At 35.1% G+C, this 25,235-nt stretch overlaps 1 protein-coding gene across 1 annotated transcript in view; it reads right to left on the bottom strand.

Annotated features, from left to right (window-relative positions):
- Positions 1–25,235, bottom strand: part of LOC123556945 (uncharacterized) — a 38,268-nt gene that overhangs the window by 12,629 nt on the left and 404 nt on the right. The window contains exons 2-4 of the mRNA XM_053544553.1: positions 6,839–6,913; positions 6,368–6,422; positions 283–514 (exon numbers count right to left, since the gene is read on the bottom strand). Coding sequence (XP_053400528.1) covers positions 283–514; positions 6,368–6,422; positions 6,839–6,913 — 362 coding nt within the window. The remainder of the gene's footprint in view (positions 1–282; positions 515–6,367; positions 6,423–6,838; positions 6,914–25,235) is intronic.

The raw sequence follows: 25,235 nt of genomic DNA on the forward strand, positions 1-25,235 counted from the left end.
TGATTAGCAGTCTTATTCCCCGTGTTTGCACTACATTTGTCAAACGAGAGTGTTTAAGGACATGATGTGTATTAATATTCACGAATATTTTGAATTTGCAAGTGGCACTATTCACAAAAATTTGCAAAAATAAATCCATTGCCAATATTATGCAATGTATTGTAGCAGACTAAAAACTAGGATAAAACATCCACTGAAATTAAATCATTTACACAGCATGGAAATTATAAATAACCAAACTGTATAGATATTATAACCATGTACATTACTATCTAAACTTACAGATTCATAGAATGTATTGCACAGCTTGGGTATAATGGTGTATTCGTCAGACTGTGGGAGAGCATCAATGTCCGAGTCACTGCTACCTGTCTCATTTCCTGAGGACGTCAATGCTAAAATGTAGCAAATTAGAAAACATTTACCATATAATTTATGAACATGACTATTTCCCAGCATTAAAAGTCCCCTAACAGCAAGGGCACTTGTCATATTTGCTGCTATAGGCAACACATTTTATATATTAACCTTTACCCTGCTAAATTTCTGAAATGGACTGGTCTGTCATTCAGTTTGGGCTGTACCATTTATTAACTGAAGGGGTGTTCACTGAAAACTTACTGAGTAGCAAACAGTGCAGACCAAGTTCAGCCTGCACAGATTTGCAGGCTGATCTTGGTCTGCACTGGTCACAAAGGCAGAATTACTTGCTGCCAGCAGGCTTAAGGTTAAAAATTAACTGAAGAACCTGCATATTCTTAAAATAACGTACCATTTAAAAGTTAGGTTTCATAAAAAATCTCTTGTCCTTCGAAAGTCAACAAAGGATCTATATTTTGTGGATGATGGACAGAGAAATGGACAGATAAAGGGACAAAATAAAATGCTGAGTACATTCTACATTCTGCTTTCTATCTATGTCAAGCTAGGTTTCATGAAAAAATCAGTTATGAATGAATCCACCATTTGTGACTGACAGAAAGACAGATAGGCAGACAAATGCACAGAAAATCTACCTATTTACCAAATCTCATGTAAAAACTCTTGTGCTTCTGAAGTTATCACAATATCCACTCTTATCTCATACTTGTGTACTATTTGTTGCTAAAAAAGAAGTGCATATTTTCCATATTGCCATCTATCCATGTATTATCAAGTTTCAAGGAACAGTATCTTGCACTTCTTACGTTATCTCAGGATCCCTAATTGCCACCATATTAGTCATATTTTATATCCCAGTCACACATAAGGCGCGGATAGCTACGTCTAGCCATGGATAGAAACATAGTAATCCGTATCAATCTGTACCAATCCGTACGGCTCAGGTATGGATGGATACGGATTACTACGTTTCTATCCGTGGCTAGACGTAGCTATCCGTGCCGTATGTTTGACTGGGGTATTGGACTATTTGTTGCCATAGCAACCAATTTATTTTTGCCATAGCAACGCAATAAAAGAATATGCATATTCTCAACATTGCTATCTATCCATGTGCTAAGTTTCATGAAAAAATATCTTGTACCTTTTATTCTAGGCAATTGCAGGATCCCATTTTGTGCGACCGAGGGACAGACTGACTGACGTACAGACATTAAACTATAAGTCTCCTCCAGCGAAACACCAGTAGAGGAGTAATAAGCAAGAGCTTGCCATTAAAATTAAGGAAGGTCTTGACGCATGCAATTTCCCAAATGCATGCTAAGTCTGAGTAGACAAAACTTAGTATTCATTGGCTAAAAGTGCAACTGAAATTTTCAGAATATAAAACAGCTTACTACTGAAATAAGGAAACAAAGCTAAGAAAATAAATTATTAGGAAGAATTGCCTACTTGCAAATGGTCCATAAATCTTTATTGTAGATAAGGTGTTGGCATCTCAGCCTGAAGATTAACAAGAGGACCATGATGGTCCTGAATCGCTCACCTCTTCCCACATGACCCAGTTTTGAGTATGACATCGTTTTTGACCAACTTTCATGAAGATCCCATGAAAAATGTGACCTCTAGAGTGGTCACAAGGTTTTTCTATTTTTAGACCTACTGACCTAGTTTTTGAAGGCACGTGACCCAGTTTCGAACTTGACCTAGATATCATCAAGATGAACATTCTGACCAACTTTCATAAGGATCCCATGAAAAATGTGACCTCTAGAGTGGTCACAAGGTTTTTCTATTTTTAGACCTACTGACCTAGTTTTTGACCGCACGTGACCCAGTTTCGAACTTGACCTAGAAATCATCAAGATGAACATTCTGACCAACTTTCATGAAGATCCCAAGAAAAATGTGACCTCTAGAGTGGTCACAAGGTTTTTCTATTTTTAGACCTACTGACCTAGTTTTTGAAGGCACGTAACCCAGTTTCGCACTTGACCTAGATATATTCAAGATGAACATTCTGACCATTTTTCATGAAGATCCCATGAAAAATGTGACCTCTAGAGTGGTCACAAGGTTTTTCTATTTTTAGACCTACTGACCTAGTTTTTGACCGCACGTCACCCAGTTTCGAACTTGACCTAGATATCATCAAGATGAACATTCTGACCATTTTTCATGAAGATCCCATGAAAAATGTGACCTCTAGAGTGGTCACAAGGTTTTTCTATTTTTAGACCTACTGACCTAGTTTTTGAACCGCACGTGACCCAGTTTCGAACTTGACCTAGATATCATCAAGATGAACATTCTGACCAACTTTCATGAAGATCCCATGAAAAATGTGACCTCTAGAGTGGTCACAAGGTTTTTGTATTTTTAGACCTACTGACCTAGTTTCTGAAGGCACGTGACCCAGTTTCGAATTTGACCTAGATATCATCAAGATGAACATTCTGACCAACTTTCATAAAGATCCCATGAAAAATGTGACCTCTAGAGTGGTCACAAGGTTTTTCTATTTTTAGACCTACTGACCTAGTTTTTGACTCCACGTGACCCAGTTTCGAACTTGACCTAGATATCATCAAGATGAACATTCTGACCAACTTTCATGAAGATCCCATGAAAAATGTGACCTCTAGAGTGGTCACAAGGTTTTTCTATTTTTAGACCTACTGACCTAGTTTTTGACCACACGTGACCCAGTTTCGAACCTGACCTAGATATCATCAAGATGAACAATCTGACCAACTTTCATGAAGATCCCATGAAAAATGTGACCTCTAGAGTGGTCACAAGGTTTTTCTATTTTTAGACCTACTGACCTAGTTTTTGAACGCACGTGACCCAGTTTCGAACTTGACCTAGATATCATCAAGATGAACATTCTGACCAACTTTCATGAAGATCCCATGAAAAATGTGACCTCTAGAGTGGTCACAAGGTTTTTCTATTTTTAGACCTACTGACCTAGTTTTTGACCGCACGTGACCCAGTTTCGAACTTGACCTAGATATCATCAAGATGAACATTCTGACCAACTTTCATGAAGACCCCATGAAAAATGTGACCTCTAGAGTGGTCACAAGGTTTTCCTATTTTTAGACCTACTGACCTAGTTTTTGACTTCACGTGACCCAGTTTCGAACTTGACCTAGATATCATCAAGATGAACATTCTGACCAATTTTCATGAAGATCACATGAAAAATGTGACCTCTAGAGTGGTCACAAGGTTTTTCTATTTTTAGACCTACTGACCTAGTTTTTGACCGCACATGACCCAGTTTCAAACTTGACCTAGATATCATCAAGATGAACATTCTGACCAATTTTCATAAAGATCCCATGAAAAATGTGACCTCTAGAGTGGTCACAAGCAAAAAGTTTACGGACGCACGGACGCACGGACGGACGACGGACGACGGACACTGCGCGATCACAAAAGCTCACCTTGTCACTTTGTGACAGGTGAGCTAAAAACCCTAGTGTCAAATCCATTATTCACAGGATCTAAATTTTTCCAAGATTTTTTTTTACAATAAAACTGAAAAAAGTGTTTAAACAAGAGGACCATGATGGTCCTGAATCGCTCACCTCTTCCCACATGACCCAGTTTTAAGTATGACGTCGTCTTTTCTATTATTTGACATAATGACCTAGTTTTTGAGCTCATGTGACCCAGTTTTGAACTTGACCTAGATATTATCAAGATAAAAATTCTGACCAATTTTCATGAAGATCCATTGAAAAATATGGTCTCTAGAGAGGTCACAAGGTTTTTCTATTATTTGACCTATTGACCTAGTTTTCGAAGGTACATGACTCTGTTTTGAACTTTACCTAGATATCATCAAGGTGAACATTCTCACTAATTTTCATGAAGATCTCATGAAAAATATGGCCTCTAGAGAGGTCACAAGGTTTTTCTATTTTTAGACCTACTGTCCTAGTTTTTGATGGCACGTGACCCAGTTTCGAAACTGACCTAGATATCATCAAGGTGAACATTCAGATCAATTTTCATGAAGATCCATTGAAAAATATGGCCTCTAGAGAGGTCAAAAGATTTTAATAATTTTAGACCTACTGACCTAGTTTTTGACTGCAGTTTACCCAGTTTCGAACTTGACCTAGATAGCATCAAGATGATTATTCAGATCAACTTTCATACAGATCCCATGAAAAGTATGGCCTCTAGAGAGGTCACAAGGTTTTTTTATTATTTGACCTACTGACCTAGTTTTTTAAGGCACGTGACCCAGTTTCAAACTTGCCCTAGATATCATCAAGGTGAACATACTGACCAATTTTTATGGAGATCCATTTACAAGTATGGCCTCTAGAGAGGTCACATGGTTTTTCTATTTTTATACCTACTGACCTAGTTTTTGACCGCACATGACCCAGTTTCGAATTTGACCTAGATATCATCAAGATGAACATTCAGACCAACTTTCATACTGATCCCATGAAAAATATGGCCTCTAGAGAGGTAACAAGGTTTTTCTATTATTTGACCTACTGACCTAGTTTTTGAAGGCACGTGACCCACTTTTGAACTTGAACTAGATATCATCAAGGTGAACATTCTGACCAATTTTCATGAAACCATAAAATATGGCCTCTAGAGAGGTCAAAAGGGTTTTTTCTATTTTGACACGACCTGTTTTGCCGCATGCAACCCAGGATTGCCCTTAATATCATCAAGTAAAATTTCGACCAACTTTCTACAGACCCCATGAAAATAGGCCCTTTAGAGAGGAAAAGGGTTTTTCATTATTTGACCACTGACCTATTTTTTGACTGCACTACCCAGTTTCGAATTTCCCCTAGATACATCAAGGTAACGTTCTGACCAATTTTCTGAAGATCTTTTGAAATAAAGGGCCCCTTTTGAGGGTCAAAGGTTTTTCTATTTTTAGACCTACTGCCCGTTTTTGAAGGCACGTGCCCCACTTTCGAACTTGACCTAGATATCATCAAGGGGGAAATTCTGACAAATTTTCATAAGTTTTTGAAAATATGGCCCTAGAGAGGTCCAAGGTTTTTTATTTTTAGCCTACTGACCTATTTTTTTTGAGGGCACGTGACCCAGTTTCGAACTTGCCCTGGGTATCATCAAGGTGAACATTCTGACCAACTTCATAAAGTCCCATAAAAAATGTGCCCCTTTTAGTGTCAAAAGCAAAATTTTACGGACGCACGGCGACGGACGCCGCCATCACAAAAGCCACCTTGTCACTTTTTGACAGGGAGCAAAAAAACTAAAATAACCTTTATATTTAATGAAAAAAAACTACAAACTTATATCATCCCGCTTTTTGTTCTCAAGACAAGTGAAAAAGGCAAAAACTTCGGGTTTTTCAGGTTGAAGGGTTTACATTTAGACAAAAAAGCTTCCACTGCCATTCCAACACTGTAAAAATCACAAATACTTTTTATAATACACAAAAAATGTACTTCCAATCATTAAATATCACTTATAATTCACATTGTTTGTTTGTAATGTAGTGATTGAGGAGGTTGCAACTGGACATGGGGATATGTTTTTTTCGCCAGGTTTTTAGAGTACCTTTTTAGCAAAGGGAGGGACCTAAAACAATAAACCCCTTTAATCACAGTAAAAAAAGGGCTGATAACTGGGGGTTAACTCTTTCCATTTGAAGAGGGTTGTCTTTCATCCAACGGGAAAAAGGTGTTTTATATAAAGTGTGAAATGTAACAATTTTTTAAAAGGGGTAATTATGAGGTAAACTGAACGTCAAATAAATACCAAAAAATTTTTTATTATTGCCACTGCCTGTGAATTTGCTCCTGACCACGTCAAATTGTTTTATCAAAAAATATTTTTAAACCATCACCACCAAATTTATAATATTTTTTACAAAATCAAAATATTCCAGGCCTTATGACCATGTCTTGTTGGGATTTTGCTGTCAACAACTGAACTACTTGAAGTATGTACATATAGATGTATTTACCTCTCTTGTGATTTTGTTTTCTTCTTGTGTTTACACACATCTTCTGTAACAACAACTGAAAGAAGAAACAAAATGAACCAATAACAACGTCACACTCCTACAACTGAGACATGTAACACACCTCCTTGCTGCACTCCATTAGTTAAAGTAGCTCCCAAATTCGAAGAACCACTTATGTCTTGACAACTATACAAAATTAATGTTCTTATGAAAGTGGCAAAAGGTTTCTTGATTTGAATCAACATCTACTAGTCCACAGATCACTAAAAACTGTGTTTTAACCGAACACCAAGCAAAAAGCTCAGTATAAAGATCATAGTTTAACCCTTAAACTGGCATTTATACTTGTTTTCTGACAAAGTGGATCAGCTGTTTGAGCAAGCTTTCAGTTTTCTTAACAACTGTGCTACAGAACTTTTCTAAATAATTACATCTTTACAAAAAAAATTCTTCCAAGCTGCAGTTACTTACTACTTGTGATTTCTTCTGCAAAGTAATGTTGAAGTCCAACTAGTTTTTTCTTTCTGCCATTCTCAAAACAGTCAACTGAAAAATATAATTAAATTTACTTAAAATCTTTGCTTTTAGTTACTATCTTCCAAAATCTTCCTGCATTCAGAGTGTTCCATCTTTACTGAAAAGAAGGGTGCAGCACCCAGTGCTTTTCCCAACCTTTCAAACCATACCCACCCTTACAAACTATTTTCTGAATAAACCCACCTCTATAGCCTAGTGGCAGAATATCCTCTTTGAGTGCAAGATGCTGTGGGTTCAATTCCCGGCTGCGTCACATTAAAGATGTGAAAAATGGTACTAAAAGCTCCCTTGCTTGATCCTCAGCATTAAAAGGAAATCTGGCTTCTGTTCTCTCATACCCTTGTGGCAATGGATTAAATCAGAGAAGATGTAATGTCATGGTAAATTTTAATATCAGATACTGTCAAATGCTGTTATAAAACTGTCTTTCTATCATCACAATTTGTCAAACACATCCTTTAAACTGGAGATTTGGGCAATGTTTACAAAAGCGTAACAGTATCCGGGCATACAATTTTGGATATCCAGATTTTGATCAATAAAAAAATTGGGGCTAGGGGTTTTAGATATGGGTGGGCAAAGATGAGAATCAAACAGTTAATTTTCTATTGCTAAAACTTGTTTTCTTTTTAACTCTGATTTTGACGGTTCTAATAGTTGCATTGTTTGTGATGCAAAAATGTAAAAACTCACCGCGGGAGTCTTGTTCCCCACAAAAGAAATATAAGTGAAGGTTTAATTCTCAGTGGAGTTTTAATTTTAGACATAGTGCTTAAAGTGCCAAAACTATGAAATTTTGCAAAGAAGCAGGGCGTTCGGTAGGTTCTGAAACTCAAGAGTCATTGACTCTTCAGCCTAAATTTTCAAGGGTCAAAATCAGATTTTCAAGAGTCAAGATCAGCTTTTCAGGGGTCAAGATATACTGTTATTAATGAAACTCCCACATACTTTATCTAAAACAAGTACATTAGTCATTACAGATTTTCTTAAGCAATTCATATTTTAGTTGTCTTATTTTGCACATTGCCTAAAGTGGGTGGGGTTTGGTGCCTTTGCATGACTTTATTCTCGGCAAATTCTTCAAAATAAGAGCTGCTTTTGCAGTGATCATATTTTTCTTAAATACAGACTTTTTATTGGCTTTTTATTTAGATTGTACTAGAAAAATCTTGTAAGAGATTATAAAAATGTCCGAAAATGGCGGTCCCAAAAACGAGTGACAAATATGGCAAATGAAAGTACAAATTTAAAATTCTTGATAAAACACCTGTTTTAAATTTCATTTTTTCACCATACCACTTATACAGGCCTTTTTTTCATCAATTTGGGAATGCCACCGACACCGGTGGAATTGGGAAAATGCTCTCGGAAATTGTCTTAATTGGGACAATTTGCAAACTACCAAAATCTACATAAATGTGTTTTTGTGTGAAATATTAATGAATTGCATTTCAGTAATTGTTCAATGTCCAGTATTATAATTTACCTAAATATACATACAAATTAGCAAAACTATCTTAAAACAGCAAAAACCCTAAAAGGTATAATCATTTGGGAATTTTAAATTCAACTTTGGGGAAAAAAACATACTTTTTTTGCATTGGGATTACCTCCTTTTACCGGAGGTAGATTTATAGGGTAAAAAAGCCCTGTTTAAATTTCTGCTTTTAATTAAATATTTAATTTGTTTTGGCCCAAACAAAGCCTCGGCAATGATAATAATTTTGCTATAGACCGTAACGGCCTACCAGCTCATGTAATCGTATCAAGCACACAAAATAATTAACAAGTGGTAAAAACACGATAATCTAAGGCTGCATTGTTTATCAATCAACTTTTACACATTGATCACAACAAACACCTTTGATAATGACATGACATTATTGTACTAAATACACACCGCGAGATGACCACGTGTCAGTTGGCGCGTGGCGTGATTGACGTCTGTCTGTAGCTAATTAACATACGACGCTCCGCCTACTGCCATACTTCCGCTTGTGCTGGCGAACAATATTGAAATTCACTGGGATTTTGATTGACAAGGGGCAGAACTTTCGACCTTGAGACGCTTCAAGGAAAATTTCCGCGAGTCAAGCCGATGCACGGGGCATATTCTGTGCAGGTCAAATACGAGTTTTGCTCGATTTTCGCGGGTCAAAACTCGGGACCTCGGGTCAAATGAACGCCCTGAAAGAAGGCTTGCGCAAGTTACAACAAAGAGTTGAATGTGGTGACTAGTTAGATATTAACATTTCAGGACTTGAAAAATGCATGATAAACTTAAAATGAACATGTCAAGAGTAATGACTAGTGATATAAGTGCAAATAAGTTGATATCATTAGCTGCTGCCTTGCATGTAATTAATTATTTTTTTTATTAGGAGTGCTTAAGAGATGTTTTATATACCTATGTATGTATTAAAAGCCTCCATTAAGTAATACCATGAACGTAAATACCATAGTATTAAATCTCCCACTTGAACACCTCAATCTCCCACTTTGGAATGCATGAACTCCCACTTGGCATTCAGAAAAAGTTGGGATGTCTGCAATAGCTCATTGGTAGTATCCATTTTGAGTGCGGGAGGTCTGGGGTTCGATCCCCGGCCACGTCATACCAAAGACGTGAAAAATGGTACTGGTAGCTTCCCTGCTTGGCACTCGGCATTTAAAGGGCAGTACCAGGAGGTAAACACCCCGGGATACCTTTATTTTTATAGAAAGCTTTGAATATAATTGTTTTTATTGCAGCTTTATCATATTAAGCAATAAATTGAGCATGAATATATAGGTGTATCATAAGTAGCAGACTCATAACACGAACCCCGGGAGGCCCGATTCTACTTCGCGATCACAGTGATAAACTGCATACACCGGTACACCACATTTCCCTAAGAAAGCTTGCAAATACTTATTTTGTTATTTAGATGTACATGTTCTTATTTCTGAAATAAATAAAGCATAAATTTAAGAATATTATAAGTAGGCTATACTGCTCATAAAGCATACCCCGGGATGCCTGTTTCGTCACTATTATGCAGTATGCGATTCTCCATTGAGTCAGGCGTCCCGGGGTCCGTGTTATGAGTCTGGCTACTTAGGATACACCTATATTCACGCTCAATTTATTGCTAAATATGGAAAAAATGCAACAAAAACAGTTAATTTCAAAGCTTTCTGTGAAAATAAAGGTATCCCGGGGTGTTTACCCCGACCTGGTAAAATAAGCACAGGAAAGTATCTGATACTGGATACCTAGTTTTTTTTATCTTTTACCTTTTGTTGACAGGGGAATTTTCGATGCCCTGATATGGCGTATATTCCCCATTGGATTACTGTTTTTTCTCGCGTCGACGGTTCTGGTCTGTGTCGATTATCTATTTATATAGTTGATAACTGGTGTGCTGAAACTTTTCCTTAGTATGCTTCTTATATTTGTTAGTTATATTTGCACCTGGTCAGAAACATTAAAGTTCAAAACTTCTCTCAGTATATATCTGACATATCATAACGTTTATTAATCCAGTGTTTGTCAAGCCTTGTTTTAAATGTGTCAACAGTTTTTGCATTAATTATCTCAGCAGGTAAATTGTTCCATGGTGTAACAACTTCCAAATTCTAAACTGAATGGGGGACGTTTTGACCAAAATGGGGGATGTTTTGACCAGGGGGTGTTTGACTAGGGGACGTTTTGACTTCATACCAACAACTCGGTGTGCGAATGAATTTAACCTGATGGCTTTCTTTGCTCTTGGTTTCTCTAGTTTTAAGTTTGTTGCACAAGAGCTTTCAGTGTAGCTTGTGTTATATGTTGATTATATGAGGCATTAAATAAAGCTTACCTTTACCTTTATATTGATTACCAGACTCTTAGACTACGGGTCTAGAGGTCCAGTTCTAAAATAAAAGGAAAGTTCATGTGGTTTCATTTCAGGAAATTATAGCGTGACAGACTTCTGACACAATTTCTGGTTAGGTTTCAATATGGGATTCGTTTCAACTCAGAGATTCGTGAGAGCATGTAAGCATCTCTGAGCTGATTTTTTTGGGTAAATAGAATGACCGGAAAGCACCGGATAGCACCGAAACACCGGAAAGCACTCAAATTTCTTATAAAAAACATATAAGGGATGTTCTGGGCGAGTTTTCAATGGTTTAAATCGATTTATTATTGAAAAAAAGATATAATTTGATGAAATGTTGACCAATTAACTTGCTTGTATCAGGATAGTATGATAATTGACATTTCGCGAGTGCTTTCCGGTTCTGCGATCCTGTTAAATTATAAGAGATTAATAATATTTGAAGGAAATTGGAATTTATAAGAGCAGCAGAAATTCAGATAATTATTTAAAGTTTTATTATATTAATTGATTATAAGCGAATTTATCAATGTCTACATGAAAACTAAATGTCCGACGCACATGTCCATTCACTTCGTGAATATATCAACACGACCGGAAAGCAATCTTTAATCATAGCGTTGAATCTGTTTAACTTGTAATGATTGAAAAAGTAATAAAAAGTGATAAATATTTGGTCAAATTAAGTCTCATAATTACGTTCATTTGATAATATTTATTTCAATAGTGCTTTCCGGTTTTGAGAAAACTGTGTTAAAATAAATAAACTTGTTAAACAGAAAAAAAAAAAAAAGCATATCTGAAAACAATTTTCATATTTATTTTTGTGACAACTGTCAAAATAACATACAAACATGTACAAGCACATACGACATATAATATACATACAAACGTAAAGCAGATGACGGTCTGTAAAATTCATCGTAGTTGTTGAACTTTTATGATCACAAATTGAAGACAAGACTTACATATAAAAACATTAAAAACATTAAAAATACGATGATCCAGAATTACTAAACATTTTTTTTCTTTAACTATTTTATGATATGACATGTTTACATTTGTTACGTTCAATATTATATGTATTTGTGTACCGAAAAGCAAATTCAAGTTACCGGAAAGCACTTGTCACATCGTGTATTGTACATCTATAGTTAACGAGGTGCTAATTTAATCACAGCGATTGTATATTAGCGATAATTAATAGGCGTTAATCCAATCATCACGGTGGTCTTATCGAAGAGAGGAATAAAAAATAACATGTTATATTAGTTTTATTATTTTTCTTAAGTGTCAGTAATTCCGGATCACAATTTCTATATACAAAGTTAATAAAGTTAATACATAAAACATACATATAAAAGAACACATTATAATGATTATACACAGAATAAAAACAACCACATGTGTCAGAAATATAATAGTCACACAATATAAAACAATACATTTGTCTTAAATTATGTACACAAAACAAATTACAGACATCGAATATGAGGCAGACTTAATTTAACTATTCAAAATGATAAGTTATTAAAGTTATTAATTTATTATGTAAATAGAATGACATTCATTATCCATTTCATAGAGTTGCTTGGTTTTATTTCATTTTTAATCCGTTTTCATGGTAGATCTATAGCATTTGCATCAGCATTGGTGTATTTTGTACATGTACACATAATATTTTTCATATCACAGCTCGAGTGAGGGCCACACTCGAGCCTCCTTCTTGATTTAATATAAACTTGATCAGATTGAGACTTAAAATAGATGTGTAAAGCACATTTCCTTATTACTACTTAAATATATTACATTGTATATACAAAATGTACACAAATTATGTATTGGCAATTCGGACTCAAATCCGACAGAAAGGATAACTAGCAATGAAGTAGCTGGAAATGAGCTCGAGTGAGGGCCATACTGTAGCCTGATGATCACAAGAGTGATATCGTTATACTCACTCGAGAATCATTCTGCTGAATTTTTGATTTCAGCCGTAGTGAGGGCTATACCGTAGCCTGATGATCACCAGAGTGATATCGTAATTCACACTAGAGCCTAATCAGTAGTTATTAAATAATTTTTGATTTCAGCCGTAGTGAGGGCTATACCGTAGCCTGATGATCACCAGAGTGATATCGTAATTCACACTAGAGCCTAATCAGTAGTTATTAAATAATATGTACATTGCTAATTATCCCTTTTTGTTCTTTTCACAGTCACAGTACGGGTGTTGATTTTTCGTTTTTGTTGACCTGGTTTTTTACCATGTGTGCGAGGAGCAACAATGGTAGACTGTCCATTTGTCGATGTCATGTAACCTTGTTTTTGGATATGATGGCGCCTAAATCGATTGAAAAGTTTCTGTCTTTGCTGAGTCGTCATTTGGACATACTCAGTTTTAGTGACCTGAAACTGGGCATGGGTTTGGGACAAGCGGAACTCGCCGGACCCAATAAGGGCACCGCGCAAGTCCTCCAATTGACCTTTAACAAGGGTATGTAGAATGTCGACTAGGTCTGTCAATGGTTGAGACTTCCAGTCAATGGCCTGTTTAAGGACATGGTTCATGGATTCACAATTATTGTTCGTCCAATGACTGTCAATTTTTCATTTAACGAGGGTCACTGACCTTCGTTTTGAGCTGCGGTCTAAGTCTGTCTTGGAAATAGCGCACAAAGTTTTGTGATTTTTCCAAACAGTGACGTTCTAACCGATCACACTTTTCTCAAAGCAGATACTATCATCACTGTCTAAGATTCCACCGTCACCAAATATCATTTCCAGAATTTCTGTCCGATCCCGTAACGTCACAGCATCGTCAGTCATTTTTGTTTTGCGTTTTGACGCAGATGTCGCGTACAAAGCACATGGGTAGCCTCAGGGAACGCTGTTGTAACTGCTTTTACAAGAGCGCGTTCGTCGTCACTGCCAATGACTAATTTGTCCAAGGGGGAGCTGCAGAGTTTCATTTTCAAATGATAAAAAAAGTGGCAGTACGACTCAAAGTCACTGTTATCATGCAGATAAATTGGACCAATGAATATGGGATGATCGTCCGTCCGTTGTCTGTTAACACTAAGTTGCTTATAACAGGTGACCGTGACGTGCATGTCACATAAATTGAAAGTTTTGTCCACCCCTAGGACTGTATGACCTTGACAACAGATGTTTTGTAAGTCCGTCATTTGCTCATCAGTGTATAGAATGATACATGGTGTCTTACCGTTATTGCGGATGATTGACCTCACATAGGAATGATTATTTGACACCATGTTTTCTAAGTTCAGTATATGGTCTGCAACATTCTTACGTGAAGATGAATGTTGCCCGTTAGTCTTTGTCATATTCTTTTTTTTGTCACGGATTTGTTGAAGACCAGTGGGGCGAGTAGATACGTCATGCTTACTTTTCATTTTATCAAAGACCTGTTTGGGTTTGTTATTTGATAGTAAATCCGTGACTTCATCCATTACGTAGTCAGGTGTCCGTAGGTACTCGGTTTGCTGTCTCGAATTACCATGGGAACCAAGACCCGGAAATTTACCTACATACTCAATTAAAGCTAACTGACTTTGTAAGCCCCCCTCTCCCAACCAGGTGACCTTTTTCTTATAATTTGGGTCCAACTTCAAGGAAGTATAATACCTATGAACCGCTACAACCTGAGATATGTCAGGTTGAGGATTCATAGGTACATATTCCCTTTTCCGCTGGACGCGTGTTAACCTACAGAAGACGTTATCTTTTTTGTAAATGACGGACAGGTCACCATTATTGCCCAAAAGATAAAATGTCTTGGGAGAGGTACCACTTTCAGTGTTCCAGACGCCACAATCGTCCGAGAAACTGCTTTTTTTGCTACGGGAGCGCTTGTCAAAATTTTTTGTGTTGTTTACTAAAAAATAAGAGTTTTCTTTAGCGCCCCCTGGAATTTTGCCCAACCCCTCACCCGATACATTCGTCAAAAGATGGACAGCTTTTTGTGTTTCCATAAATGCCGAGTCAAGTTTCCCAGTGAAATTATTATTACATTGATCTTCTGTGTCTGCCTCCGAAGCAGAATCAGTTGAACGGTTATTTGATTCTGTACCAGTTTCAGCTGTATCATCACAACTGTCAAGAGGTACATTATCAAACGACCTTTCAACTGTTTCTGATTCGTTACAATTGACATGAATAATGCTAGCGTCTATTGGAACTTCAGAAAGATTAACGTCATTAATGTTGAGCGAGCATGTACTTCCATCATTTTCAACAGTTCTTATTTTTGAACTTGGCACGAGCGGTACAAAGTGGTTTGGTACTAACTGTGATGTTGGCATTGTCATCTGTGTCCACATGATGCACAAATCTGGTGCCATATCTCTACAGCCTCTACCTATTACCCGACAAGTTAGTGGTTCCGATGTGTAATCAGAGAAGTTTTGAGGTGGATAATATGATTTAATGGTTTGATTTAGCACTGCACTTAAAACAAACATTTGGTCTATGCCAGAAAAACTATTTATCACTATCACATCATGTAGGAGTTTTGAAAATTCATGTTTGACTATTCTGTTGTCTGGCAAGAATTCATTGGAAGTGTAGTAACTTTTGTTTTCTATCAATTCTAAAGCAGACAACAATCTTAACAATGCGTGTTGATCTTCTGAGCCATTTAAACATAGAGACACTGCTCTATAAAGACAATTGCCGTCACCTATGGTTTTAATCGGGACACTGTTCCCTACTTTTGATGGATGAAACATTCTAAGAATGTCAGTCGAGGTTTGATCTTCGCTGCTTGATGGGTACTTAACATCAATCTGTCTAAAAGCTATGTTGTAACTTTGTAGCAGTTTCCTTTCAGACTTTGCGACTTGGTTAAGGGCAGTTTTCTTTTTTGACTGCATAGCAGACTCAAGTCTGTAAGAAAATATGCCTTGTAAATAAGTACGCTGAATTACTCATAAATCAATAAAATAGCCGCGCCATGTGAAAACCTACCTAGTGGCTTTGCGACCAGTACAGATCCATGTATCTGTACTGGTCGCAAAGCCAGTAGGTTGGTTTTCACATGACGCGGCTCAAATAAGTATTTGACGCTAAACCTGAAATTATTTCCAAATGATTTTAAATATTTTGCTGTTTTTGTCATTATCCATATCTTATGATCATTTCAGATGTCATATATTCTGTTAGATATTTATTAAGTTATTATGTATAATCTATTAATTTATTAATTAATTTTTAGGATTTTTTTTCTGCCGCATAATTTTTAAACTTTAAAATAATATTATTATTATTACTTCCCTTTTCTGTCACGGATGCGCAGTGTTGTTTTTGATTATATCGAAACGCAAATTATACCGCTTTTTAACATATTTAAATTTTAATAGATACTTTTCTTAATAAATAACTCTGTAACAGAATATATGAAAACCGAGATTTTCCACCCGCTAATTGTTGGATTCGACTCAAATCACTCATTCAGCAATTAAGTATCAAACAAGCAACACAATGTAATTAAAGACAACAGCTTTTTTTTTAAACTGACACTAGCAATTTGTAGGGTTAAAAAGTATTCACTCAAACAGTTTGATTTATGTCAAATTTTAATTTAATCACTCATATCACTGACAAGATAATATATAAGGTTTTAAAAATATTTTACAGACAGTCTACTTTATGACAACAATGGCTAAAGTTGTATTATTCGGCGATAGCTATATCAAACGTCTACGATTTTTTTGCGAAGATCGAATAGGCTTACATGTTCCTTACAATATACGTTGGTATGGAAAAGGCGGTCTGAGAACAGACAGAATGGATACAGACTTGTACGGTAGAATGCTGGAAGAAAAAGCAGAGGTCGTGGTAGTAGCAATTGGTGGAAATGACATCACCGTCACATCAAGCCCCAAAGAGATAGTCGGGAGAATTTGTGAAATTGTTGATAATCTAAAAGAAAAAGGGTGTAAGCACGTGTTCATTTCGGAAATAATGACACGTGGGGATTTTTCTAAGAGTCCGGGCCTTACTAAACTTTGTTTTGACAGACAACGGGTGAAAATCAATAAATGTTTGGCAAAAAAATTTAAAAACAATTTCATAAGATTTCCAGACGTCAAATTTCCGGCAGATTACGCCAAAGATCTCGTGCATTTAGAAAGCAGAAAACCGGGAAACAATGGAATGCACAAATACCAGTGCCGCCTACGCAGAATATTGTGTAGTGCATAAAAACCAACGGTCCTTTTAAGGACCACACAACGGTCCTTTTAAGGACCACACATTTATCATGAAAGAAATATCTTCAGTTGTTGTCATACTTTTATGAAATAAAACTATATAATCATTCGCTTGCTTTTCAGGTTCAGCGTCAAAACTCAAAAATAAAGGGAGATAATAACAAAACTATTATTTGTGTTTGTTTTTATAAAAGAGATTTAATAAAATGTAACTTTATAATGAATTTTGTTTTTATATATTTGATAAATACATAGGAAAAACATGGTATAATTTTAAACTCTAAATAAACCTTGCGTATTGTTTAAAAAATTCTCTTATATAGTTGACTGAGACTCGTAGAAGTTATGAACTATAAATCGTCAGTTAGACGGTCATTGAACTGTTAAACTGATAATCAAATGATACGTGTCCTTCCATGTATCATGTGCATTTACAGTATGTTAAGTATTACGTAGAAAATTTAAGGATTGCATAAAGTGTCATATCACGATGAAACAATATCTTTTAAATCTTACTTGCCAATTTGGGTAAAATTTCTCACCACTGGTGTTGAACATGATAACATGGATTGACCTCATAAAAAAACAACAACAACAAATGTACTCACCGCCTAAGAGCGCCTTCAGCATCGTAATCCGTTCCACGGAATGCACAACACTTACACAGATAAACTAAATTTCTATCTGACCAAGACCTAAATTCTACATCAGTCAAATTTGTACAAGTGCGATGTAACCAATTTCTACAATTTGAACACTGTATTGTGTCATCTGAACACTCTAAAGTGCATTCAATGCACGGAAATTCTGTCATGATTTTGATTTTGATTTAGCAATGTAATAGCGTAATAGATAAGCATAAATAGCAATATCGAATGGTAACAGGAATATCTTTTTCAGTGTTTATATACTAAATGTAGATTCTACTCAAAAAGTAATTGTTCTTTATTAACTATTTGTTGGTCACATATATTGTTTAATGTAAGGTGTATGGTGTGTTTATCAAAAGGAAACCGCCGTTTGAAAATTTGTCGGAAAATTCTCATGTCATCTCTTTAAAAAAAGGTGTCTGTACTAATTATCTCAGAAAAAATAAATAAAAGAATTAAATGGATCGTACATTAAATGTTTCCTCAGTTTGGCCATATATGCTTTTGATAAACCGCTGTTAATAATATCCTTTTTCAAAATTAAAGCCAACCGGTCGGTGCAATTTCTTTTCATTTTCAATAAACAACACCATTAATCATCTTTGATTAAATTAACACCTCTGTAAGGCCGCTAAACCGTTAATCATTGATTAGATTAACACTTGTTATACTACTGCTAGATCTACTTGTTTTTATTAATTCTAGTGGTTATCGTTAATTTTATTAATCAATGTTTCTTATCAAGTACACATAATAATGAATTAATATTTCTTATAAAGTACTTATATTTATGAATTAAAAATCTTAAGTAATAATAGTTCTGATCCCGCTGACGTCGTGTGTGCTTTCCGGTGATCTCGAGTGAATATTGAGTTTATTAAGTCTGTTTCTTGCTCGTTTTTTTTTTCGTGTTTATTTCTTGTGTTTATCGTTTTTTTTTTTAAATTAAAGTTTCTTATCAGGTTATCAGGTATTCTAATGATGAATTAACTGTCTAACTTTATAAATAAAGCGAGTTATTTTTTAACATTACATATCTTAAGTAATATATTGTGATGTCTTATGTGCTTTCCGGTGATCTAGAAATGTTTAATAGTCAGTCAAAGTGAGTTCATATAGGTCTGTTTTTGCTACATATAATCCAGATATTGAAAACTAAAATATAAAATAAAAAACACATTCATTTATTTTATATTTTATTCAATTTCTACAAAAACACTTCTGTTAGTGCTTTCCGGTTTCAGATGTTATGTTTTTATGAACTGCTTTTCGACAGCTTGGGGAATATGGTTTACTCACATAGACCCAACGTAATTGCATCATTTACATATTTTTTGGCATCATTATTATATATCTTAAATATTTCTCACATTACTTTATCCAACGTTTTTTTTTTTAAATTCTGACCGAAAAGCACGTTTTTTTTTTAATTCTGACCGAAAAGCACTACTCAAATGAACATAGTCACATCATCAATATGATCAGATATAAATCTATGTGAAACAGATTACTTAATAAATAAGTAAAACCACTTAAAAGCATGTAGAAAGATAAAATTGCAGTATATTTCAAACAGAAATATATATATTTCTTCTTTTTTCACTGACCGGAAAGCACTCGCTAATTGTCAATTATCATACTATCCTGATACAAGCAAGTTAATTGGTCCAAATTTAATCAAATTATACGTTTTTTTCAATAATAAATCGATTTAAAACATTGAAAACTCGCCCAGAACATCCCTTATATGTTTTTTATAAGAAATTTGAGTGCTTTCCGGTGTTTCGGTGCTATCCGGTGCTTTCCGGTCATTCTATTCACCGGATTTTTTTTTTGTCTAACGTAACTAAGGGGAGACTTTTCGTCATCTACTTGGTTATTAATAAAACCCGGCCCGGCCCGGCCCGGACCAAACCACGGAAATAGCCGATTCTGATTGTACGGAAACCACCGGAAACTTACGGACGGAAGGCTAATATAATTACGAATGAATGGTGATACCGTCATCTTAATCAAGGCAAATTTATGAGTATTCTATTTCATTATTACAAAAGTAGAAGCAAAGTATTTAATATTGATGATACGTATGTTTGATGAAGTATTGCACTTAACATAAGCAAAGACCTAAAATAACAAGATATTTGAATCACACTCAATCAAAGAAGTAATACGTTCGGCAGTCACGGCGATGTGTCATTTTGTGTACCGGACAGACACGATATAGCAGTTTGCAGGATACTTTCAACGGTACTTGACAGGCTAGTTAATGGAACGTTGTTATTTCACACCTAAAGATGTGACACTATGTTGTGTAGTACGACGAAGGGGTCTATAACGTGCACTGGAAGTATTTATAAAATTTGTTTGCCCGACCAAGATAGCGTTTTAGCATATTAAGTATTAATTTAATAGAAATATCTTGCCTTAGGGAACATATAAATATAAACACTCTTATATTAAGTTTGTCAAAGATTTGCATTGATAAGTACACATTTTGCGAAAATTAACTAGAAATGTAAGTTTATGAAATTATTATTATACTCCTTTTGCCTATCTCGGTTGCGCAACCAAGACAGATCGAAAAAAGATGAACTTCGAAGCTATGCGCTGTTTTCATACTTGCCATTTGTTTCAGGTTGTTGAGGTATTCAAATTTGAATATAAAACTATAAATTATATCTAAAGCTAAAAAAATAGTCCACTTTTTACATTTTTTTTCATATTAAAGGGAGGCAATTACAAAATTTCATAAAAAGTGTCAAAGTAAACATTTCCAGTAGAGGTATAACTCTGTGTAATAGATCTTTGTTCCTGAAATACAAGAAAACTGAAAAAAATATCATAAAATGTTGCTCAAATGATAAATCATATGATTTAGCTTTAAACAAAAACGGGTGATATGTATCATGATACCTGGAGTTACAGTAAGTTGTAGAAATGAATAAACTGGAGTATAAAATATGAAAGAGCGGTCGCAAAGTTTCGACCCGGACCCCGCACCCCCCCCCCCACCCCACCACCCCTCGAAACATGCCCGCTCAGCGCTCAGTCTGTTTAAAACAAAACAATAATAAAAAAAACGGTAAATATCTGATATGGATAAATGGGAGGGTAGTGATAGCAATGAACTTTCGTGTTTTAACAATTTACTGCTAACGTTATTTTTATTTTTAGATTATTTATTTTTTATTTCTCTTTCTTTTATATTTGAAATAATACTAGCATATCTTTTTAACACAGAATAAAAAAAAAAAAACCCGGTCTGGTCGGACTACGAACTTTTTCAGCTTATGCTTATACAACTATTCACACGATGGTAACTTTTTTGTTTTTAAAATGGATTACAAATGTGTGCAATTCAGATGTTAAATTATTATACCCCACACAATGTCCAATGCAATTTTCCCACTAGTTTAACTTGAATAATATATCATATTTACAAGTGTTTTTATATCTCGTGCGCAAAATCGTTATTTTCAACTTCTGCGCAACTAATCATATTATACAATAATTGCCTTTTGGTGAGGTCGATATGAGCCGCGCCATGTGAAAACCAACATCCGCACAGTCTGGTCAGGATCCATGCTGTTTGCTAACGGTTTCTCTAATCGCAGTAGACAATGTTGGTTTTCTCATGGCGTGGCTCATATGTGGATTTATCGGCCTGATAAAAGCAATATCAACCTCGGGCGAATTTATCGACTTGATATCGGTATACAGGTCGATAAATCCACATATCGATCACACATAAAAGGCGACAATTGTTTTATTATTAAATCCAGCCTACTCATAAGTATAAACATTAGATACAAATGTCTGCAGCCTTAGATCATCTTTGAAATTCGTAGTTAATTGTATACGACGTCGCATTGTTTTAACGTAATAACGTGTGGGCGTCACAGCTGGAGGTCAATATGTGTGTTTGACTCCGCCTTCGAGAAAATACTCTCCGACTTTTTATCGTTGAATATTTGACTGCATCTAGAAAAATGGAAAGGACTATAAATATTGATTTAATGATAAAAATAATTATTCTTATATCCCATGCGCAACAACGCTATTTTGTTTTTATGCGCATGCGATATTACATTTTCATGTCCCCCTATGAGAGATCGATACTTTCGTAGCTCTCATTATATGTTCCGTAGTTATCGCCGTTTTCCGAATGTTACTGCTGCTGATTTTGTTGAAGTATGCCCATAAATACAGCGATATGTAACCTCAAGACTATACTTATCAAAAAGTCTTTTTATACAGCAAAGTCGCGACAATCTAAATGCTTACTAGTAAAGTCTCCTTAATTTTGTCTTCATTATTTGGTAAGTAATAACTTTTTTAACGTTAAATAAACCATTTCATTTATTCTCCGGTATAATAAAATAAATAATGTATTCCTGAGAGGGTGATCCCTCGAAATAACTCTATCCGTGACTAATATTTTTCAATGCGACAATTGTAAGTTACTGTAGAGAAAGAGTTTAGTATTCAAAATGTAAATGTATAATAAAATGTTGACGAAAATGGGCTTAAAATCCAACAGGAAATAATTCTTCCCGGCTAATTCTGACTTTTAAGTTGGTCGGGACTTTGATATGCACAGTCAAAATTTTTCTAGCACTGCAGCATGAAAATGAACCTGGTAGTCATTTTATAATTTTATTTCATTCAAAAACATTTCAGGAACATTTTCAGAAAATAAAAGATACATACTGAGCGGCGAACGATCAGTAAAATGTTTAATAAGAAGTACTATATTATGTTTTTCATTACGCCGCTTTTGTGTGTAACATGTTTTCAGGTATACACCTCGTAACAATAAAGATCGGAAAGAAATCGAAAATGGCTAACAAAATAAGAATATAATTAAAATGAAATTTATGCTGTTGTAAACTTTTTTTTGGTGATTAACTTATTTTTCCCTCAGATACAAGCATTTGTATATGTAAAAATTGAGGGTGCAATACCTGCGCGTGAAAATAGGGTAGGAGAAAATTAAGACAATACCGCGAAAACGAAGGAGACCCCTGTTTATCTTTCGCTCATATTACAATTCAATTTTTTTTATCATAATTGTATTTGTAAAAAAAAAACGCACTACTTAGCCATTCCATTTGAAAACATATAGGTTTCAATGGGCATGTTACACCAAATGAAACATAATTACCGTTTGGATATATTGGACAACTCCAAAAATAAATTAATCTCCGTAAAAACAGAAACGTCACAACTATTATATATTTAGGGTTGAGGGCTAAAATGTGATTTCTCGACGCGATTTGCGTAAGAAGTACGAATTTTACCTTTTCAATACAATGTTTTATCGGGTGATTTGTTTGTTTTGGGTTTAACGCCGTTTTTCAACAGTATTTCAGTCATGTAACGGCGGGCAGTTAACCTTTCAAGTGTTCCTGGATTCTGTACCAGTACAAACCTGTTCTCCGCAAGTAACTGCCAACTTCCCCACTCGAATTATCAGTGGTGGAGGACTAATGATTTCAGACACAATGTCGTTTATCAAATAGTCACGTAGAACATACGCCCCGCCCGAGGATCCCTCTTACCTATTGAGCTAAGCGGGCGGGCCCTTTTATCGGGCGAAGATCAACTTTTACTATTATTTAAACAAGTTATGAAGGATACAACTTGTTTTTTGGAAAAACCCGCTCATTACACTTTCTTTACCGTAAAGTTGAAAACATGTGTAAGGTTAAAACTTTTCTGAGATGCTTTATGGATTTGGCCACACATGGGCAGTTTAACAAACCATTTTAGCTGGAGAATTACATTCAGATCCCTCATAAAAAACTGCAAACTATCGTGCAATTACTCTGTATATAAAAAAGAGCAACATTTTAATTTGCATAATTACAATAGGTTTGGTTCTACCAATGAAAAACTCACAAAACGTAGGGTCTCAGAATGCGACAGCATTAAAGCTGCTCAATATAGATCCAAGTACAGTTCACTTCCGGTGTGGTCACGTGACTATAGTAAAGTAAGCCATGTTAGAGTAAATCGTCTGCAGTACACTGTGATACTGATAGATTTACAAAAAATCTTAATGAAGAAATTTGTCAGATTTGAAGAAACAACATCCATACAAAGTTTTATTTTGCTTTTTTCCAGACTTATTTGTAAATTATGATTAGCGGGCTCAAACGATTCTTCTGTTGTTATGTATCAAAAATGCTGAGCACTAGCAAACTGACTGAAAGGGCATTCTGTATACAATAATATATCAAATCAATCCTAAATAAATTGCTAAGTTTTGCAAGATATGTCTAACCATTGAAGTTAATCTTGAAGCATCTAAATGCATAATCTGAAAGTATAGAGCATTGGTAAATATCAAAACGAACCTTAACAAGTTACTTGGTCTTTTTCACGAAACAGTGTGAATCGTTCTATATATTGAGTGCAGTTAGATGGTAATTTTGTTCCCATTTAAAGGATTTCTTTTTTCGCGTCGAGTTTTGGTTCACCCTGACAGGATTCAACCCCGCGACCTCCGGATTACGAGACGTCTGTACAAAAATGAAAAAAGGTAAAATTTGTATCTCGATTCTACTCTATATAGTTTTGAACTAATTTGAATATAACTTAAGTTAGTCAGTTTATTCAGAGATTACTTGCAAACTTGAAAAAAAAATGTTAAAACATCATAGCAACCTGCCGAATACGAAATTGGTTATCGAAAGTGCAAAGACTATGCCACAAACTGCAATGTACCACAATATATTCAATTTGTGACTTTCATCGTACATCAATTTAGTCGACCAAGTTCCAGAGATACTCAGAATATTGCGTGAACAAACCTATCTCAGTATGTTTCTATATATTTATACAGGAATATTTTGAAAATATGGGGTACCGTGTGTAAAACTTTTCAATATTCAACGCTGCATTCTTCGTGCGTAATCGGTATCCCGACCTATCCTAAATTTTTTACATGGCCCCAGGAGGGTCTAATACGTACCAGTTGTTCCAGATGACCCTAAATGTTTTATGGTCTTTGAGATTTTTTAAAAACTTTTTAAATAAAAGTTTTTAAAAAACTGCTCATTCTATTCTTTAAAAAAGGTCAGTGATATTAGAAATTATTCGTATTCATTTTTTTAACATAAAAATAATTTCCGTAAAGTCTCATTGAACAAAAAAGTATTAAAAAATATGCCTATTTACTACCTATTTTTAGGCATGTTACCGGACACAAAGAATTATTTAGGCTTTAGAAATGCACAGGTGAAACAAAAATTCTTTGAGGCCCGAGAGGAATTCCTTTCTTCGAAAGATAACAACTTTTTGGACATACGTGATTATAAAATAGTATATAATGATAACGATACAAAATTTCGGGAAATAATTAGAAGGCTCGTCAAAACAACGCTATATATATAATGTATAACGACTTCCTGTGCACAAGTTTACAAATTATATTAAGACGTTTTTGCAACCAGAAAGAACATATGCAGTCTTAACCCATTCATCAAAGAAGTTCCTCGCGGGCATGATAAAGTTCAGTGTTTTTTACTAAATTCTAAATATGTAAGTTGATATCGACAAGATATCATTCGTAATTATATTA

This window comes from Mercenaria mercenaria, chromosome 5, assembly GCF_021730395.1.
Source record: "Mercenaria mercenaria strain notata chromosome 5, MADL_Memer_1, whole genome shotgun sequence".
In the NCBI taxonomy this organism is placed as follows: Eukaryota; Metazoa; Mollusca; class Bivalvia; order Venerida; family Veneridae; genus Mercenaria; species Mercenaria mercenaria.